This window comes from Lissotriton helveticus, chromosome 8, assembly GCF_964261635.1.
Source record: "Lissotriton helveticus chromosome 8, aLisHel1.1, whole genome shotgun sequence".
Lineage (NCBI taxonomy): Eukaryota > Metazoa > Chordata > Amphibia > Caudata > Salamandridae > Lissotriton > Lissotriton helveticus.
In genome coordinates, this window is record NC_136069.1 from 801,149,158 (window position 1) to 801,170,425 (window position 21,268).

The 21,268-nt window shown below is 45.1% G+C and overlaps 1 protein-coding gene across 3 annotated transcripts in view; it reads left to right on the top strand.

Annotated features, from left to right (window-relative positions):
- Window positions 1-21,268, top strand: part of CLYBL (citramalyl-CoA lyase) — a 2,321,716-nt gene that overhangs the window by 1,939,469 nt on the left and 360,979 nt on the right. For 2 of the 3 annotated variants that reach the window (XM_078657618.1, XM_078657619.1), the window contains one exon: window positions 9,665-9,897. The exons of the other annotated variant lie outside the window; for it this stretch is intronic. In XM_078657618.1, coding sequence (XP_078513744.1) covers window positions 9,665-9,760 — 96 coding nt within the window. In that variant the 3' untranslated portion in view covers window positions 9,761-9,897. Of the gene's footprint in view, window positions 1-9,664; window positions 9,898-21,268 lie in introns of those variants that run through there. 3 annotated transcript variants of the gene reach the window in all.

Sequence of the window (21,268 nt, forward strand, 5' to 3'; positions counted from 1 at the left end):
ATGACTGTTTGTCCGGCCCCAGTGGACTGGCCAATCAGTCATGTGCACTTAGGAGTGGGCAAACCACTCCTCACCTGCCTTGCTCCGAGAGCAGTACAAAAGGGGGTGGGGGTGGTGATGGACGGAGCATCCGAACCAATCAAACACTCACACCCAGTCAAAAGATCTGGGTTTGATCCATCACCGTTCTTTAGCCCACTCTGCCACCCCAGTTCAGACATGGCTATATGCAAATCAGTCTGACCCTGTGCCTCATGGGAACAGTCCAGCCCGAACTGCCAAGCCATGCCTTCCCTGGACCGGAAACAAGCTTCGAGAGCAGAGCAGCCCCACCCGCCCGCAAAGCAACACGGAAACATAAAACGTGTTCCCTCCAGTACTAAATACTGATGCTGTTATCAAGTTTTTAAAAACGTTTTTTAAATTGCTGGTGTGCCCAAGGAAATTGTTACTGATAGCAATACCCATTTTACGTCCAGGCAAATGAGGAAATGTATCTATTCTAGTCATATCAAGCATTTTTGGGTTGCTTATATTCTCCCACTTCAAACAGTTTAATGGAAAGAGTGAACAAATCCTCAAGGAGTGCGTACAAACAGAATTGGCTATTGGCCCTGAGTTTCTTAAGGATGAAGGTTTAGTCTTATTTGATTGCCGCATAAAGCACCACTGGCATTTCACTTTTCAAAATTCCTACTCAAAAGATCCACCGTTTGGCCTGATTGGGTCATGGATCTGAATAAACCTGTAACTGGCTCTACTCAGCACTCAAAAGACCAGTTGAAAAGCAACAAAGTCAGGTCAAGGATAATTTTGATAAGAAACACCATGTCAAAGATCTGAATATAGTCATTGGTGATTGGGTTCTTATAAAGAAACCAAACAGAGCTGGTAGGGGGTAGCCAAAATTAATGGACCCTACAATGGTTGTGAAGTTAAACAAGCAATTGCAATGCAATTGGTCTCGCCTTTGGGACCGTATATGTATTTAGCTATGCAGCATATTAGTCTGGATGCTAAAACATCTACTGTTCTTTAACATAGAGGGAAAGTAAGCACCAAACTTCGTGACACGCCAAGTATGGGAACACATGGTGAGAAATATTGCCTTTCAGTGGAAAATGGTATAGTCCAAAGCTCTGTTTTTAATGTAAAATCAGGGCCTTCGGTGGTCATATCACTGAAAATACAAGATTTGAAAAAATATTATTGTTTACGGGTGCTCGTGGAAGACAATTTCTATAGATGGAATCTAGAGAATGCTCAAGTGATTCTGGTATTTTACTGACCTCTGCTACTCGTTTTCTATCAAGAAGGTTAAATAGAGGCAGTTGCCAGAAAATTTTAAAAAAGAAAGTCTCTCAGCAGAAAGCAATTCTGGTATTTTACTGACCTCAATTGGTTGTTTTCTATCAAGACAGTTAAATAGAGGCAGTTAAACAAGCAGAATGCAATTCTGGTATTTTACTGACCTCTACTGATCATTTTCTACCAAGACAGTTAAATAAAGGTAGTTAAACAGAAAAAAAGTCCCTACGCGGATGATCTCCAGAGCCCACAAAGTACATATACATATAAGTACATACTAAATAAGGTATATACGGGAGGTCTTGAATTCTCGACCTAAAAAGGGCTCTGCATTAATCTCTGGTAGGAGATAGTGGAACTGTGTAGTTAGGCTTACTCCAGAACAAGCGAGGAAAATTGTGGCTGTCAAGACGTGTCACAGGAGTCCAATTGACAGTAATTCTTCTCTTGTAGGTTCATGGTTGTTAAAACCAAAGGGTTCCGCCTCTCTTCCACCTAGTACATCCTTGCAGTGGATCTTGTCTCCTGCTACTTCAAATGTCAGTCAAACAAACACTAATTTGACTGATTGTTCTATTCATTTCCAGTGAAAGAGACTTCACGACAGAGAATGTTGCTGGTGTTGCTGCCTCGCGACAGAGAATGTTGCTGGTGTTGCTGCCTCACCTTGTCATGTTCATGCTTCTTCTGATTTTCAAGCTACTATTAACACATCCATTCGCCATGTTTCTATGTCTACTTGCTTCAATGAGTTTTATGTTCATTAATGCTTTTGAATAGTGTATCTAACTTATTTGTGAGGAGGAAGATGATGTACAGTGTGTATTTAACTTAATGCCATGTGTTGCGTGAGCCGCTGTGCTTGCATAATGTTTATTTTCTTACCTGGGCTTGCACAATTTCTTTTTTCTCATCATTTTATCTTCGGTCTGCATTCCACCTTCCAGCACTGATCTCTCCACGGGGGTTTGTTAAGCTCCTTCTGAGTTGCTGCGACATTCACACAGGGAGTAGATTGGCTGTGGGCTCCTTGTATTTGAATAAACTCCTTGTTTCTTCACTTACCTCTGCCTTAGCCTCCTGCTTCACAATACCCCATGCTTTGTGTGTGGAGGAAAAAAAGTGCCAATTTCACTCTTGAGAAAACATTGGCGCAGGCAAAATTGTTAGGCTATGTAGAATTACACATGGGGATATGCTTTTGCATGGCTGCATGTTGGAAGTCACAAAAATAATCCAGTGCATGCCTGAAGACCTGTGACGGTTGCATGTTTACAGTATTCTCTTGGAAACCTTGGTGGCTTCCCACAAATCATAAATCAGTCTAATGAGAGGTTATAAAAACGTGGGTGTGGATTACCAACGTTGTTCTTAAATCAAGTACACAATGTCATGAACACTTTTCACATGTTCTACCATTTACTGATGCCAACCAATGCAAACCAGCAACGTCCATCGTAAAATAAGGACTCACACTGGCACTCTCGTTCTCAGGGCCTGAATCTCAGAGCTACTTGGTTGCATATGTTTTATATATATCTGCGCTAGTCTTATTTAGAAACTCATTAGCATTTAGCAACTTAGCTGCCACACTTAAAATATATTGTCTCCACGCATGCGCGGTTTTGAGGAAATATGTGTTACGATACGCTCATGCGCAATGGCAAGCGCACTGCGTAAGATACAGGCATGATAATAGACGCCCCATGGGACCTCGCAAATGAAAGGGTGTGTTTGCCAATTAGGACACTATTTAAGCTGAGCCTACCTGCTCATCCATTACCTCCCGTGGCAGCTTGGAACCACAACGAGGTACTGACGGACAGGTAAGGCGTTTTGGGGCTTACTCCTTCTGGCTTACTACTGCCTTTTTTAAGACCTCTTTTGGCAATGAATCTATGCCATATCATTTTGTAGCTTCATCATTTGGTAGCCTTCTTATGCAGCAAAAGGACTTTCATTGCTTTTATCTTAAACTGGGAGGACTTAACTGGTAGTGATAAAGCCTTTTAGCCTAATATATTCATTGAAACATCAGAGATCGCAAGTGAGACTGTTTGAACTTTCTTATTTTGGGATGGACACAGCATTTTGAACTTGGACACACTAGAGCATTTTTAAAGTATTGTCAACCAAGAGTGATGGTCAGGTGTGACAGTAAATCTTATTCCCACAGAGCAGGGCCTCCTTCCCTGAGCTGCCTGCCAGGTCGAGGTGAGGCACATTATCCTACTAGTGAGGGTAAGTGTGACAACATCATTTTTTATATAGATGGCTATTGACAACATGATGAACAGAAATATGTCAATAGAGTAGCACTGTAATTGATTGTGTGCAATCCTCATTGTTTCTCACTCTTATGTTTACAGATAGTACCTGACATCACTACGCAGGACTACTGGTGTTGTATCTAGTTTCTTCTTCTTTTTTACTATCACATTGTATGGTATTAGTAGCAGCATTAGTAAACATTCTTTTTTGTCCTGAAGAAAGCCACTGATACAGAGTACTGATCAAATAGGCTGAAACATGTCGACCCGTTTATAGAGTAGTTTTATATCCATACTACTCCTTGCACTGCTTTTTTAACCCTGCCAGTGAGAGCATTGTAATAAGGACAGTTTTGTGCATCTTCCTTGGCAGTTTTAATTCACCACTAGTTTACCTCTTTTTTTGTTGCGCTGCACCCTCACTACACCGTAATCTTCACATATCGGATTTTAGCATCCTAGCTCCTTGATTGAGCATCTATGAAAATATCTCTGAGCTCCTTCCTCACAGTGAGGAAGTTCTAGCTCCTAGTAGGGCTAGGATTTCCTACTGGTAGGAGGAACCCATATGATGCAGCATGTCACCCTTGGGTGAGTGAGGGTTCTAGTCCTAAAGGGATTATTTCCCTTCTTTTGGTAATACCCATTATAATATTTTGTTTGAGAGAGTCCATACAAGGGATTGCATGTCCAGTCTTATATGTTTCATGTGCTAAATATCTAGACCCGAGGTGGCATTGTGTTACTGATTATATTTAGGGGAAGTTCTCCTCGTGGTCTTTAAATTAGATTCCCTGGGACCCCACTCCACCAATTTTGTTGTTATGAACTCACTCCAAGGAGGCCATGAAAAACTGGTGGGCTTCTCTGCAAAATTCCAAACTATTCAGGCAAATCTAGGCGAGGGTAGTAAGCAGGTCCAGGAGGATCATTTTTCCATCATTAGGAATCTGGCTATCACCCCAAATTAGAAGCTTTTGGGTCCATTTCCCTGGAGGATTCTCTCTCCGCACTTAAGTCGCTAAAATCAGGCTCCCCGATCAATCCTTGTCCCCCCCCCCAAACTGAACTGCTAGTGGCTGGAGCAAATGTTATTAATCCAGTGGCTAATAGACTGCTTCATTTATCCTTAGCGGGAGGGGGTTGGGAATGTATTTGATGCTTTGTGAGGGTGGAATGGGGTACGAGATTAGCTCGGCAACAACGTGCGTTCCGCAGAGTTTAAGAACAAGCCAGAATCGATATTGGAAAGGAGATTTTGCCCCCTGCGAGGGGACTGTTCATGGCAATGTGACCCGTTGTAACTGTTATGTGTCATGAATCAACTACTAAATAAAAAGATGTTTAAAAAAAATGTATCCTTGGCAGCGGCCAAGGTGCCCAGAGGATGGAAACAGGCAATGATTATTCCCCTTAAAAAAAAAAAACCTTCCGCAGATCCCTCCTCACTTACTAATTATAGACCCATTTCTTTGCTCCCAGCCTTTTCTAAGATTTTTGAGAAGCAGGTGAACAGACACCTATTGAGGTAAGTACAGCACAATGGGCTCCTCCATCCAGCTCAATCAGGTTTCAGGGCCTTACACAGCACTGAAACTGCTCTGGTTGAGGTAGCTGAAGCGATCAGGGGCACCCTGGATAATAGGGATAGGGGGGTACTGGTAATATTGGATCTGTCTGCGGCGTTCAATACGGTTCCACACGCCCTCTTATTAAACCGATTGCTTGAGGTAGGAGTGACCGGTTCAGCATGGTACCAGCTTAAGTCCTTCCTGGAGGGCAGAAGCTAACAAATCTGGACAACCCCAACCCTTCTAAACCGTTCCTCAAAAATTGGACATTTGGGTACCCCAGGGCTCGGCACCGAGCCCCACACTGTTCAATATGTATATGACCCAGTCCATTGAGTTAGCAGATACATTTTGGGCAAAAGTTATCTCCTATGCAGATGATACACAGCTGCTATTTTTCTGGAATAGGGGAGTGAAGCAAATTGCTCTCATGTTAAATTGTGTCTCAATTCAGTTTTCCAGTGGCTAGCTAAAGCACAACTGAAAAACAGAGTCTCCTCTTTGGGGACTTCCTTCCACAATGTTGGCTTTCAATCCGGCTGGATGATACACCCCCGCCGGCTCCCCAGGGTGGGCCAGTAAAAAATGTGGGGTTATGGTTCGATGACATGCTGTCCTTTGGGCCTCAAATCAAAAGGCTGGCGAGAACCTGCTTCGGGTTGCTGAAAGTGCTAAATAAATGTTTGCCGCTCCTATCTTTGCATGCTAAGTAAATGGTCATCTAAGCATTGATTACGTCACGCATTGATTATGGCAATGCATTGTATGCTGGCTTGCCTGGATATCTTATTGACAAACTCCAGGTGATCCTGAATGCAGCAGCTCAGCTTCTGCTAAACCTCCCAAGGAGGAGGAGTGTCAGGCCTCATCTGCGGGATCTCCACTGGCTGCCTATTAGGGAAAGAGTGAAGCTCAACACCCTGGTGTTGGTACATGTCGCTTTATATGGCAAAGGACCCTCCTATTTGAGATCCAGATTCAGCTTCTGCAATCCGTTGAGGCAATTGCGATCCTTGAATAAGCTGCTGGTCTGTCAGGATCCACAGACAGAGAGCTTGTGGCAGATCGCTTGCCCTGGTGGGTGCAGTTGCTTGGAACCAGCTTCCGCTGTACTTACAATCTGTAAGACACTACCCTGGGTTTCAGCCACGTTGTGACACAGACACCCATTTGACAAAAAATTGAGTAGCCTGAATCTATGGCTTGTCATAATGAATATTTGAATTGCAATCTTAATTTTGATATGAACATTAAATATGTGTAAATATTTGTCTTCTGTTTCTTGAATGTATAAACCATGAATGATTAGTATGAATGATGACATGGATGGAGTGTGTATATGGACTATTTTAAATTTGTTTCTAAGCTCTCAAAAATAATTACTTTTGTATTTTTGCAAAAATTCGGTCATATGTTCGTCTCTCCTTATGTTAGAGAATGTATATTGTGTTGCAGGTCAATAATTTGGAGTTGCCCTAGGAATTTACAATATGTATTACTTAACTGCCTAGAGGAACTCATCAGTAGCAGGGGGGCCTTTCTAAATGTACGCTCTTTAGATAAACTGTGTATGCTCATGCCTAACCGTACTGTAGGTATTGCGCCAGGACACTCCTTGGAGTAGCTCTGCTCACTGTAAGTGATGTTAAAAATAATCATTTCTGGGTATTTATATGCTGATATCGACCCGTTCTACTGTGTAAAACCTCACACATTTACTCCTGTCAGTGGTGGAAGAGAAGCCCTTTCCAAGAATGTGAAGGGAACACCCACAAAACAGGAGTGAGTGTAGAAGGGGTTTTTCCATAGGACAAACCTTTTGCAGGTGGTAAAAAAGCATAAAAGGAAACAAGTAATTGTGTAGTTGGGCTGCCGATTTTCTCATGCGAAAAATATTTTCGCATGAGAGTAAAGGAGTCACCCATGTGTTCTGCAGTACACAAGGAATTATGTATGCACTGCCAGGTATGCAGATGTATCCTGGAAAAGTTACCGTTCTAAAAAGTCAAAAACCTACTCCTGCACTGTAGATTTCAGATTTTGTGATTAAGACGAATAGTTTATCTATGATCCATGTGCAGTGTATTTGAATTCCCTCCGATTTTGTACATGTATTCATATTTTTGAAGCTGGCTTCAGTCAATCACTCGCCACTTTTTCCGACAATGAAGAGGTGACGGTTTTTTGTTTCCCCCAATTTTCCCCAAAAACGTTAGAGTGGGCTTACATCGTAGTTATGCAAAATATGGTGCGTATTGGCTAGGGTATAGCAAAGTGATGGGCATTCTAAGTTGGAAATTCCAAGCTAATACATGTCAGATAACATCTTCAATACATGTGGCTCTGTCCCTTACTCCTCTGTGTTGAGTTGCATCGCCACCACTGCCTATCTTTCATTACATACCAGTACACCAGTCACATTGTATTCGGGAGTGAGCTACTCTAGTTGATCGATCTGACACTTAGCCCGACCCTGATAATCCTCCATGCTAACAAAACCCAGACCACTATGCTGGGCATGGTCCCCTTCAGGATGGACCGGGTGGCATGGCATTACTGTTAGCTGGGACTTGTACGTCTCGCACTTTAACTTTAGTATATATAGGCAAAGGGTTCTCCCGCTTCTGTAGGTTATGTTTAGCACTTGCACTTTTATTGAGCATTTGCTTAAGCTTTCCTGTTATCTCCCGTGACTGCGATCATGAATAGGGTTTTTGCTGCAAATTTGTTAATCATGTGTCGGTGTGCATTTTATACTGTTTTTGGTATATTATATAAACTGTATAATACATGATCTCCCGCTGCTGCTATTATGAATGGGGCTTTTTGCTGCTACTTTTTATATAAATTATTAATCATGCGATGGTGCATACTTTTTATTTGACAATGGTATCTTTACTAATCTGCATAATAGTTTTTTGTTTTTTTTGCGTGCTCTTATTGTGAATGTTTGCCATGATTTTAATTAACCGTGCAAATCGAATTTAAACTTAAACTCAATGCTAACAAGAATGAAGGTGACTTTAAAACTAGACATGCACCATGGCAATATTCCGACTAAAACAAGTGTCCTTCCAATTTATAGCTGTGTATTAACGAGGAGCCCAAATTCCAAATACTTGATTACTTTATGATTACCAAAAAGATATTTTACTTTACGTATCCTGATTTAAGGAGTAATTGTGGCTAACACCGGCTCCTAAGACGTTTTATGCCTAATGAAAACACATTACGGGGTTCTGCTCCGAGAAGGGAACTTGAATGGGCCGGTCGAAAAAATATAAACTTCCTGCTTTGGGCACGAACCGTCCCCTTTCTGAGCCGTAAATGTCTAGCGGTATTTGCGAAGCACTGGACTTAATGCAGACAGGGCTATTTACGTATCGATCACCGAGCTATTAAATTGGGTAAAAGAAAAAGGTGTAATGCACAGCTTAGAAATAAGTGCGGCGGGGATACATACTTTGGGGCAGATTCCCCTTGCGCCACTTTCCCCATGTTAAAAATAACGCAAAAGTGGCGCAAGGGCCTTGTAAATAAGCCCTGTTGTTTTGAACTTTAAACGCAAAACTACGGCAAGCGTGGGGAGACTGAAGATAGGTCAACGGGCTATATAATATAATTCGAACAGAACGCCCCAAACCCCATTTCCTCGTCACTGCACTGTGCACTACGTGAAATATGAACCTGTCCTCGTTAGTTAACTGACTTTTTCAGTGCGGTGCTTATTGAGGAGTCTTTGGTTGGGAGGACAGTTATGAAATCAATAAGTGGCCACATATATTGGGTGTATATAAACGCGCTATAGAATTAATATGTACTTGGGAGACTTTTTTGCTCGCTGCGAGGTGTATTTTCCTCGTTCTTGCTGTTACGCACATAAATGCATAAACCTGTTTTTCAGAACTGTGTCAACGATTTCAAAAGGTTGATCACATGCCTGGGCAAGATGGTTGAGATCTGACGGGAAAGTGCCTTGGTGTGTAAATGCCATGGCGCTTTAAATCCCGCCCTGTTTTCCAAATAAACGTGGAAGATGCTCGCTTGTCTCGTGGCAAGTTCTGGACAGTCATTGGGTTGACCTTTCTTGGATTTGTTCTCCAAAATGTAGCAAAACGTGCCAAAGCAAACTAGACACCCCTGCGAGCATTACATACACGCTTTGAATGGGTTGAGAGGTTCACATACCAATATTCATGATGTGAATTACTGCATACGGGAAACGTAATATTAAGTGGCTGAGTACTTGTTTCTGCGAGACGTTTTTGGGTGCACATTAAAGCCATACTAAATATCTTTGAAGTATTCAGGCTCCATCATTACACATATGCTGATTTAAATATCATTTGAGAACGTTCTTGGAGTGAAGTAAGAGCAGGAAGGCAACGTAAAAACATGTCGGTTGATCGTGCCAGCCCAGTGAGCCGTTTCTTTGCCGCAGACGCAGCTGCCAGCTCTTTTCTAGTGACTAATCTTACAAACTTCCCTACTCTGTTTTCTCTCTCCTTTCTGCAGGGCGCCTTCACGTTCAGGGGGAGTATGGTCGACCTGCCGTTGCTGAAACAAGCCCAGAACTTGGTCACGCTTGCCACAGCCATCGAGACGAAATGACCTGCTAAACGGAGCTCTGCGGGAGGGGCCGGTGGACTCAACATCTTCCTGTAAAGAGAGGAAAACTGCATTTATCTCCACCTGTGGAACAGCGTTCCTAATAACAAACATAGCTATAAAACCTATTCTGATGTAAACTGTGGGATTTACGTCTCTGTTAAAATCAGCAAGATCATGAGAAGTGCATGTCTGCTATGCAAATAAAATTAACTGCAGGGAAAAACCGCCTCTGTCCTGACTTCTCTGCGGCTCTCGTGCCCTTTTCATCGGCGTGGGCTGCTGAGGCCACTTCCGCCTTTAAACGCGCACTCTGGGATTTTATTTCGGAGAGGAGCCGGGCGACCATAAACTGCTCAGGAAGAGCCACCCCCGCCAGCAGGATTTGCATGACACTGGGGCTCCTGCACAGGTCACCCCGTGCGCCTTGCGGTTAACGGGCTTAGCAAAGCTGTTTGGGCGAGGTTAACCCTGCTCGTCGTGAAGGGTAAACAAACATACCAAGCGGCCATTGTGCGCCTTTCAGCGCGCGCCGCTCTCGCGAGGGCCGACGGGGCTTTGACGCTGGCGGCGCGAGGAGCAGCCCGTGCAGCGCCCGAGAGGGCTCCGGTCGGACACCAGCGGCCGGGAACTTTTTGTCCCTGTCCCGCTCATTAAATCACCGCGGCCTTTGTGCGCGCGTTCCAGGAAATGAAAGGGAAGGGGGCGGTTTACACCGCGGCCCCAACCTTTTCATGACCTGCACTAACCGGCCTACCCAAAGCACTTAGGCGGGCACTCCGGGGAAGGCTGTTCTGTTTATTTAAAAGTGTAAATACAAAACAGCGGTTTATTGAGGGCTTGCCTCGCTTCTTTTTTCAAGGTGTGTCTCTGGCTCCACAAAAAACAACGTGTCCTTTTTACTCATGCCATTTCAGGATAGCCCTTGAAATGTTGTCAAGGAACGATTCCATAGGTATCTGTTTCCCAGAGTTTTGGAAGGTAAGACAAGACACAAGTAACTGGGCGTGTAATCGATTCCATTACCAACTCCACCCTAAAATATATGTAGGCAGTCACAATAGATTAGAAATCGTGAATTTTTATATAGGGTTACCGACTGGCCGTTTTTTTAATGGCCTGTATCGTTAAAGGTCAGTAAAAGTATTGCGAAAAGTAGTGAAAGCCGGAATTTTTCCCTTTTGAAACATACACCTCAAACAGGAAAACCGTGAAGAAATCACAAAAAAATGTTTGTGGTCTATCTTGATCATTTCGAATCGATTATTAGAGCAAGTACAGGTATAATTGCAATGTTACAAAAGATTAGTGAATATTGTATATAGTTTCTATTTTATTTCCCAGCTTTTAGCCCTTCCAGCGTACAAACGGGAACGGGCAGTATTTTCTCACAAGAAAAAGCGGCAGCTCGTTTCATAGGGAAGACTTGGGTTAGTTACTGTGTGCCGTAATTAGGATTGGTGAGATTTCGACAGCTAATTGGTTGGCTTCTTCGCATGCATAGAAAACCCCAGGTCATGAGCATGGTGTGTTGTCGCCCCGAGCTCAGTGATAGACGTTTTAGTGCCCAGGAAAGTGAAAGATCGGGTCAGCTCTGTTGCGAGTCGAGCAGGTGCCCTGCAGGTACACACACCTCTCCGAGGCAGGCGCAGTAGCCCTCAGAACTTTCTCACCTGTTTCTGATCTCATGGCTACGTTTATCTGCTTTCATGTTTGCAAGTTGAGGCGTGGGGTTGTTATCTCATCTAATTATACGAGAGGCCATGTTGATAGAAACTTTTAATGTCAGTCTGCCCAAAAAAGTAAAGTGTGGAGCAGTGCTTCAGTTAAGGCTTTTTGGACGTTTTAAAAGCTCCTTTTTGTCAAGTTATAACTGCGAGGAGTTTTTATGTTCTGCTCACCGTAGAGCCATGAATTCGTAGCACAGTTTTCCAGAACTTAAGTCCAAAAACACCCACAACAGTTCTTCAACTGTATGATTCAGGCTGTGAAAGACTTCTATAGACTGTGTTTAAAATATAACTTCCAAGGATTCCCTTTAGACGTCTCCCCGGATCTCCCAGCTGTTCCCTGTGTCCAGATTGGGAATCATAATGTATTGCTGGTCAGTCTGTTTTGCATTAGGAATTCGAAAACGTAAACCTGAAGGATTCGAGTGACATCTCCGTTAAATATTGACTTGCATATTTGGCAGCTATTTCCCCAAAAAATGGCTGTCCTGGGAGGATTTAGACTTCCAAAAAATGGAATGACATTCATAATTATAAGCATCGAATATTTTTGACTTCCTTTCCATGAGTGTTAAATGGCGGTATGATGGTTGGGCTGAGAAGTTTTAACTAAACTGACCACTATCTAGGGTAAATTTATTGGCTGATCTAGGTTACTCCTCGAGGCTGGGGCACACATTCCTAGTCCATGCTGAAATCACCCCGCTGCCCTGGTGCAAGTGTCACCGACACATTTCTTCAAGAGATCAGTTTTGGCGGGAAACCTTGCTTTTTGTAGGTGTGAGTAATCGAAAGCATTCAAGGGCGCAGTGTTCTGGTCGCAGCAGCATCCGCTGTGAAAAGCGTTAATAGCTGTATAGAAGGAAGCTCCGCTTGGGAGAGCATCAGTTGAACTGTCATGGCTGCTGGCTGCTACTATCTCACCAACCTCCCACCATGAAAAATCGATTTTGTGTACTCATGTAAGAGCATTTAGGGCTCGTAGGTGACCTTGGTTCATCTATGTGGATGGAAAACATTTCTACAGCACACACTCCATTGTGTCTGTTGGCGTTATGTAGCCTAGGTAGGTGTATGACAGACTATTGGCACCAGCCTGAGTATCTATTCTAGATTCGATGTAGCATAATTATATTTGTAAACCAGAGTTTCCTTGCATTCGTAGAAATGCTGTATGATTATAAAAAGCCTGTGCAGGTATCCCAATCTATTTCAACAGCTAAACTGAGAAATTATGTCTATATCTCACTTTCTGTATATACAATTTACATGGATAATCCTTAATAATCACTACACCTGTCAACTCGCCAGTACTGGCTTACCAAAAATGCCAGCATCTACCAGTGAACACTCTACGGTGTGTGAAAAAAACCCTGTAGCAAAAGTAACCCTTTCCCACATTGCACTTCATTTTCTTTATATATTTCGCCTGAAACCTTCTGCAAAAGTAAAGCACATTTTAGAATGCATATTTTTAATGTACTTACAATTCGATGTATAATATACGTGTTTGCATAAAACACACTATTAGTGCATTATGTGGAACAAAAATACTAATGTTTCCAAATTATTTACAGTCATATCTCAAGCGAAAAATAAATACTAAATGGAGGTCACTCAACTGCTTTAAATCTTTCCAATAAGTACTCAAATATATGAACAACACGTGTAATATAAAAATTACATAAGGAGCAATTTGTGTAATGGCGCTTTACTGCCATTACCGGGTTCTGCTGACATTTGTAAGCAGCCAGTCCTCCGCCCTGGTTTGTAAATGTCACCAAAACCTCTCAATGGCAACATAGGTCCGTATTACGCATGTACTCAGTTCCCTATTTTCAAGATTAAATAGAAACCGAACCCCCGATATTCATTGACCCTGCTTGAAAAACACTCCTGCAGAAGCCATATGTTATACACTGTCCACAATTTTCCTTCCAGGTTTCATCTGTATAGTTTGTGTACAGTGGCTTTATTTTACTCTGCAGATGGAACCTCTCCTGTTCAGGTGGCACCACCTCTCTGAGTGGTAAACTCTGTGCGAGGTAGAACCAAAGCCTACCTCTCCCCATCACGCCAGGGGAATGGGACACCCCTTAAAAGAGCCCAGCCCGGCATCTGCCTTCCTAGGGTAGCCGTCCACACCCTGGCCGCGCCAAGGACTGGCATTCTCCGAAGACAGAGTGACTCCTGCCAGCCAAGACCTCAGTGCTGGCACATACTGGTAACCACTGAGGGCAATGTCAAGAGCCTGGCCAAAAATACCACCCCCGGCTGTTCCATCCACCATGCCAGGTCAAAGATTGAGGTGGAAGCACGCCATTTTGCGTAGTGTGAGTGTCCCCAACTCCAGCAAGCAAAGGACAGGCCTGTGCAAGCAGCTGGCGCGCTTCATGGGGTGCCCTTACCTCACCAGCAGCCTGGACAATGAAGGCCTTTTGTGTTCAGTCAGGTGTCCGTTCACGCACGGCAGGAGGCCTGTTTATGGGAGCAACCTCGCCCCTTCAATCCAAACATGTCACGCCCACGGCGCTGCTCTCCATAATGTAGCGGGTGCAGTGGCACCGGGTCCGGAGGTGTGAGGAATCCACTTCACCACACGTATGTATGTATGTCTTACACTATCAAACCGAGTGACCAATTTGCCCATGTCCCATTAAGGCCCGGGGCAGTATTGCCACGTAAATGTTCTCGCCCTTCTCGGGTTTTACTTCCTCTGAAAACAATCCCCGACCCAAGAATAACCAGAGTGTAAATGGTCTCCAAAATGTTTTACCTAATCTCCCTCTTGAAGGTCCCGAATGTTGATAAACGCGGCAAATAATCTGCTATAACGTGTACTTCTGAGCGCTATACGGAACAAGAACCACTATTTCCAAATTTGATTGATTCCAGTTAACCAACCACTAAAGAATGTTAGGCCTAGTTGTTCCTTTGGGGTCGAGCAGGTTGTGGACGCATCGCAGCAGTTGTCAGCGGCGAGCGTGTAACTCGCCGAGCAGTTCTCTGTATATACCGTGTTACAATTGTCCAGGGACTTGGAAATGCGTCTAGACGCAAGGCTCGGATAAGTAGCTGCACAAACCTATATATGGGGCATCGGTGTCTGTGCGAGCTGAGAGGTAGGAGTCGAACAGTTTCCGCGATACATTATTAGTGATAGACACATTTTGGCGGGAAAGGAAGTTTTTTTTTTTTTAACCTTTCTAGCGTCTGTGAAAACAGGTCTTTCTATTCGCAATGAATGAGTATTCGAGTTAATGGCCCTGGGATGATGAAAGGCTGAGCGGGCAACATCAGATTTGGAAGCGCAAACTCGCAGCCTGCAGTCGGGCTGGGGGTGGGGGTTCCTGCCTGGGCCATGGGAACGCGCACAGGCGGTCGCGCGCTTCTCGCCTCCGCACTCCCCTTGTTATTAATCCTCGGGAGACGGCGCTATAAACTAACACCATTAAAACATTATCGCGACTAATGAGAAACAATTACTTAGCAGAAGCCGCGCCTCGGATTGGTTTGGGGACAGTGCGGCTGCCGGCGCTGATGAGTTCCATAAATCAGGGGCTCGGCGCAGGGGATGCGCACGCGGGCGCCCGCCCCGCGCAAGTGACACCTCTCTCCGCCTTGCATCATTTTTTTCATTAGTCTCAATAAGCCCCGAGAGGCGCTAGATTGGTTTAGGCCCCATAACAGTCAAAGTCTTGATCGTTGCACTGAGGGTTGTGGCAGCCACCCTGAGGGGAGTGACTGGAAGGGACACAACCCCCCTCCTCTCCTAGGGCACTGAAGAGTGCAGAGGCGGTTGTACCCTTGGGCTAGGATCACAAGACCTCCAGCACGGAGGAGGGAAGTGTTGACACGGCAATACGGGTCTTGGTTTCTTATTGATGTTAGCGCATCGCTGCGCAGGGATATTTAGTATGTGCACTGCCATGAAGATGGAATCTATCTGTCTCGCCCCCTATCTATTGTTCTATCAATGTCTCTGTCTGCAAATCAGTCTGTAGCCCCTCTGTCCATGTTTCAGTGCGTTTATCTGTTTCCCCGTCAATCCATCTCTGCCCATTATTGCCCGTCGATCTGTCAGTCCGTATCTATCGTCTGCCTGTCTACCGGTGTATCTGTCAAGGTGCGACTGTATATATATATATATTTACCTTTATATGACTATCCGATTGTCTCTGCCCATCATTTACCTGTACAAGTCAGGTACTGTTGCAATCGTCATTTTGTTTACGATAGCGGCACACTCGTGAATGATAGATGCATAGTTGCCCTTTCGTTCGTTTCTCCCTCTCTCTCGTTTCTCCCTCTCTCTCTGTATAGATATATAGTTGTTTTGACCTTTAAAGTTTTTATAGCGCCAACTTGGCCCAAGGGCAATAGAATACGCTTCAGGAGCACCAGATTACATGGTCCTATATGTTTTTTTTTTAATATAGGTAATGAGAGATTACGTGATTTGCCGAGAATCACAGGTTGTTGAGCCGACGCCGGGACTTGAACCTAGTTCCAAGGCAGCCTGCTCTGGCCTTAGGCCGCCTCTCCTGCCCTGTTGGTTCCTTTCTCCTGCCCTGTACGTGGTTATCGAGGCCCCCCTCAACGATACGTGAATTGCTGCCACCCAGCTGCGCAACAGGAAGCTGACGACACGGGGAACATATTTTTTTCGTATACAATAAAAATACGCAATTGGTCTGTGTATGTTACTCCGATAATGCTTCTGCATTGTTCCGTCGACATTCAAAAACAACTCGGACTTTGGCCTCAACTGTTTACTCCTGCGTCACCAAACCTCATTCATCGCATCATTTCACCGCAAGACACACTGACCCGTCCTACATTCATCCTTCCATTAATCCATCCAGGACCCCACCCATGGATTCCATAATTCTAATACTTCATGCTTTTTTAATTTTCGCGCTTTTATGTGTGCTGCTTTTGTTTATTCTGATAGCGACGTGAAACTGTTACGAAAGAGACTATTGCATTTATTATAATCGGATTGCGGTGAGATGTGTTTAGCCTCGAGGTGGCCGAGACTCCCACCTGACCGCTGTTGGCCTAAACAAACCATTGTTTTGCCTGAATTGTGCATTTCTTGAGAAGGGTAAATGTGATGCTTTTCCCTCCCAAAACGCCTTTGCCTGAAAACAAACCCACCTTTTGTTTCCTCGTTTCGGTTCGGAAGCCTTAAGTGTCCTCCCCTTTTATTCTCCCTCTCCCGCGCCAGAAAAGGCAATTGATAAAACAAAACAGATTATGAGATTAGCGCCGGGCATTTGTGCATATTAATGCCAGCGGAGGGCATCTAATGGGTTTGTAATTGCAGAGCCTGTTTGGGACGGTGGGGTGGAAACTGCAGTATTTCCACACCAAAGGACCCCCCTGCGAGGTTTTCACATCGGAACTTGGAGTAAAAGTGAAAAAAAGTAATTACCAGGCAACGCCATTTAAATGTAAAACCTCTGGTCTTTCTTTAAGGACTGCCGTTTTAAAAAGGGAGAAAGGGGCGGTCAAAATGGAAAATAAATTACTTTCAAATAAGTGGGTTAGCACCTGAATGCAAGCGTGCATTTTACAAAAATGCATCGACTATTTGCCTCTGCGTTGGGAAAGCTTTTCATCACAAACAATAGATCCGAGACGTGTGACTTGCAAACACACTAAAAACAAAAAGATGTCGATCGCAGGAATTGGAGCACGGTTCATTAATCTGTGTAAACAGGGCTGCCTGCCAGGTGCGGCGCTGTGGAGCGCTGCATATACATTACAGTGGTGTTGTAGTGGCTATCTATTGCAGGTGCGCAGGTGCTGTGGGGGTGTGCGCAGGTTGCGCACCCGGCGCTTCCTGACATCAGCTGACTGGCAGCAGCCACAAGCAAAAGTTAACATCAATTCGACACGGGGTTAAACAAAATTATGAATAAAACGCACATAAGAGTGCCGTGTCCAAACAATGCAAACCAAAAATAGCCTAAAACCACACGAGGGATAGATAAAAAAAACCAAAAAACTAAAAGACCAAAACAAACAAACAAAAGAATTTAGCTGCAACACGTCATATGTACACACACATGTCGTGTACGTTGTACCTTTTGGGTTCTGGCACAGACTCCGAAGCTCCCCAGACTTGTGTGCAGTGTTTTCATTGTCCCCGTAGAGGATTCGGGTCGAATTTCGTGGTTCCGTCCTGCTGGCAGGTGGACCAGGGCAGGCGAGGTGGTTAAACCGTAGCCCAAGAAGGGCTGTCTGCCAACTGTGTTGGGGTGTGCCCCTCCCTCGAATCCACATGAGCAGAAATCAATTCAGAAAAATAACAAATAAAAAACATCGGAACACAGCTTAGATCCGACCCCAAATAAGAGAGATTGTTTCGCCTCCCAATACAAGTGATTGTTTTCTTTCGGTCATTTTGACCTCTTTTTGTAACAGCGCCCATTTAAATCCTACACATTAATAACAATTACGTTAATATCCGAAATCCCTTCAGACAGCCCCAGGTCTGGCGTGGCGTACTAAAAATAATTGTAAATTGTATTCATATAGCGCCTACCTAACCATCCCTGACGAGGCGCGCAGAAAGGCAGTCAAGTGATATTTGGCCTTTAAGTGGTCGCTTACTGAACGTGTAGTACACCACATTTCAGCCCAGGTTCAGTTAATTATTTTGCAAAGATCAGTTCTGTCGGCTACGTGTTACTTTAGTTGGAATCAAATGTACGTAAAAAATGTAATTTCCTTAACGTGAAAATCACAGGGCGACTGAACGAATGTCCCTGACGAAAGACGTGACTTCGCATTAATCAATCGTATAACCTGTGAAATTGTATGGAACGAAATATTTAACTGTCCTAGTAGAGAAAAAGGCGAGCCCAGACGAGAAGGCGCTTTTTGTTGGTGTTTAATAAAATAACGAATTTTCTTGTCACATCTTTTATTAGAAGATATCGAATAGGAGAAGGGACCGTATGTGTCTCCCCTATTAAGATTCTCGTCCAGGAAACGAATGTGTTTGAAAAACGGTACATTTCGTTGTAGCGTCAGTGGAAACAAGTACAATCTCACATTTGTGAAACGATGTGCATATGGTAAGTAAAAAAAGATGGGCGAACGTCCATTTCTTCTCAGTTTATTTAACTTGGTGTTGTGCCCACACGCTCCCTTCTGTCCACTTCAGGGCGCTATTGAGAATATGAGGCACTCTTTACCGCGAGTATGTTTCTTGCAATGACCCGTCTATACATGATAAAATACTTGACAGTGTGAGCCAGGAAACATTTAAATGAAACGAATTCTTCTTAAGTCGGGCAGATGTATTGTGGGGAAGGGCGAAATGCAGCTCCCGGCTCCACCTCAGGATAAAGTTGTCGCCAGTGAGGTTGTCAGAACAACCCAGTCTCTTCCCTCAATTATCCGTCCTCTGACCCCCTTCTCACAAGAGGAGTGGCTGGAGGATTTAGTTTGTTCTGGTGTTTTTTTTTTCTTTTTTGTGCCTTTCTGTCCAAGAAATGCGACATGACTTCTTTGTGCGACAACACGGGAGCGAGTAAAGGAGCCGACGGCGCTGAAAGGCTCTCGGACCGGCCTCTGTAAGCCCCCTGGTGGGAAGTCGTCGGACTTTTAACAGAAAGAGCGTCTGTGCACCCCCTCTCGCCGACCCTCCCCCACTAGGAGCCTGCTGTCTCTGGGGTGCGCGTCCCTCCCCCACTAGTATGCCCTCGCTAATAAAGCACAGTTGAAACTACAAGCTCCAGAATACAAAGTGCTTGTAGTTTAAAAATATAATAACTTTTTTGGTTGAGGTTAGGAGTGAGTTGGAGAGATGCCTCTGCCAGCCGTGGCCTCACCAAGAGCAGTCACAAGTTCCATTCCCAGCAGGGCCTATGCTTCCTTTCATCCTTCCAGATCGATGCATGGAGTACTGTTTATTTGGGTAACTTTGTCACCTGTTATTTACAGTGCTAAATGTTACATGCAGCCCCTAGTCTGCCACTGTTAGAAGCGAGCCGAGAGGAGTCACTTGGGTTTCTGTGCACAGTCATTCAGGGGTGTCTGTTTGTACTGACCCCTGGGGTGACTCCGCGCTGCATTTAGGGCCCGGATCCCCCAGCATGCTCCACGCCCGCCCACAACCCACCAGTCAATTAACGCTTGAGATAAGGTGGGTGTAAAAAAGGCCATGTTTAATATCAACACACATAAACATGACATTGCATAATTATATCAAACGTTACTAAATTCATATTCTGAACAAAAATCTTGAACTTCAAATTAGCATAAATCATCTTTAAAATCAGAATATCATTATCCTCTCTTCTTTCCCCCAGCACCAAGGGGCCCTCTGGCTCGGCTCTCCCCAGGTAGCGATGCCCACGCGAGGTGCAACCCACCTGCGCCCTTGAGTGATGGGCCCCAGCCCTCGAGACCTTGTCTGCCATTTCCAGGGCACCACCACTCGTCCACCAGGTTGCCCAGGATCCCAGGAGGCTCGTACCTGTCGCCCTAGCCTCCCCAACCGGTGGTCTCCATCCCCCTGTGGAGAGCTTACCTTCTCTCCCCTCAGTGCTGGCCTAGGGAGTGCTCAAGGTGGACTCCCGTCTATTTGGTCCATCTATATCAGTGTTCCAATGTCTCTTTTCCGCAACTCACCCCTCCAAACTACATAACTAAGGGACGGGTGGGTGGGAGTTAAAAGAAATAGGCTAACGAGCCCGGGGGCGGTGTCCAGCAGGTGCGAGCAGGTCACGACGCAGGCGAGGAAAGAGGCCGAACTGAATGGGCTAGTGACCTAAATAGGTCACGGCCTCTGACCCCGCCTACGCCGGAAGTGCGTCACCGCCTGACCCGGAAGGACTTATTCCAGTCCGGCCGGCCTCCCATAGGGTGGTCGGCCGGCTACCCTCAACCAATGGCGTGCGTGGGCCGGGGGGCCGGCCCCTAAAGGCGGGCTCGTCTAGCCTCGCCCTTGTTATAGGGCCCGTATCCCCCAGCATGCTCCACGCCCGCCCACAACCCACCAGTCAATTAACGCTTGAGATAAGGTGGGTGTAAAAAAGGCCATGTTTAATATCAACACACATAAACATGACATTGCATAATTATATCAAACGTTACTAAATTCATATTCTGAACAAAAATCTTGAACTTCAAATTAGCATAAATCATCTTTAAAATCAGAATATCATTATCCTCTCTTCTTTCCCCCAGCACCAAGGGGCCCTCTGGCTCGGCTCTCCCCAGGTAGCGATGCCCACGCGAGGTCCAACCCACCTGCGCCCTTGAGTGATGGGCCCCAGCCCTCGAGACCTTGTCCGCCATTTCCAGGGCACCACCACTCGTCCACCAGGTTGCCCAGGATCCCAGGAGGCTCGTACCTGTCGCCCTAGCCTCCCCAACCGGTGGTCTCCATCCCCCTGTGGAGAGCTTACCTTCTCTCCCCTCAGTGCTGGCCTAGGGAGTGCTCAAGGTGGACTCCCGTCTATTTGGTCCATCTATATCAGTGTTCCAATGTCTCTTTTCCGCCACAAGGGTGACTAGGGGCCATAGGTCCGTCGCCCTTCCCCCCTTCCAACAGGTGTAGAACAAAAGACCAAATTCCTTTAATCCAGGCATCCATGCCAATGTCAGACAAATGCACTCCGTCATGGTGAAACATAGCTGGTCCAGAAATCATCTTGTGGGGTAAGTGTAGCAAGCGCCCCTTCCCTGAGCACAATTTTGCCAACTCACTATTCAGACGTCTCACCGACACGTTCAAAGCCCTAGCCCTGATGCCATCGCC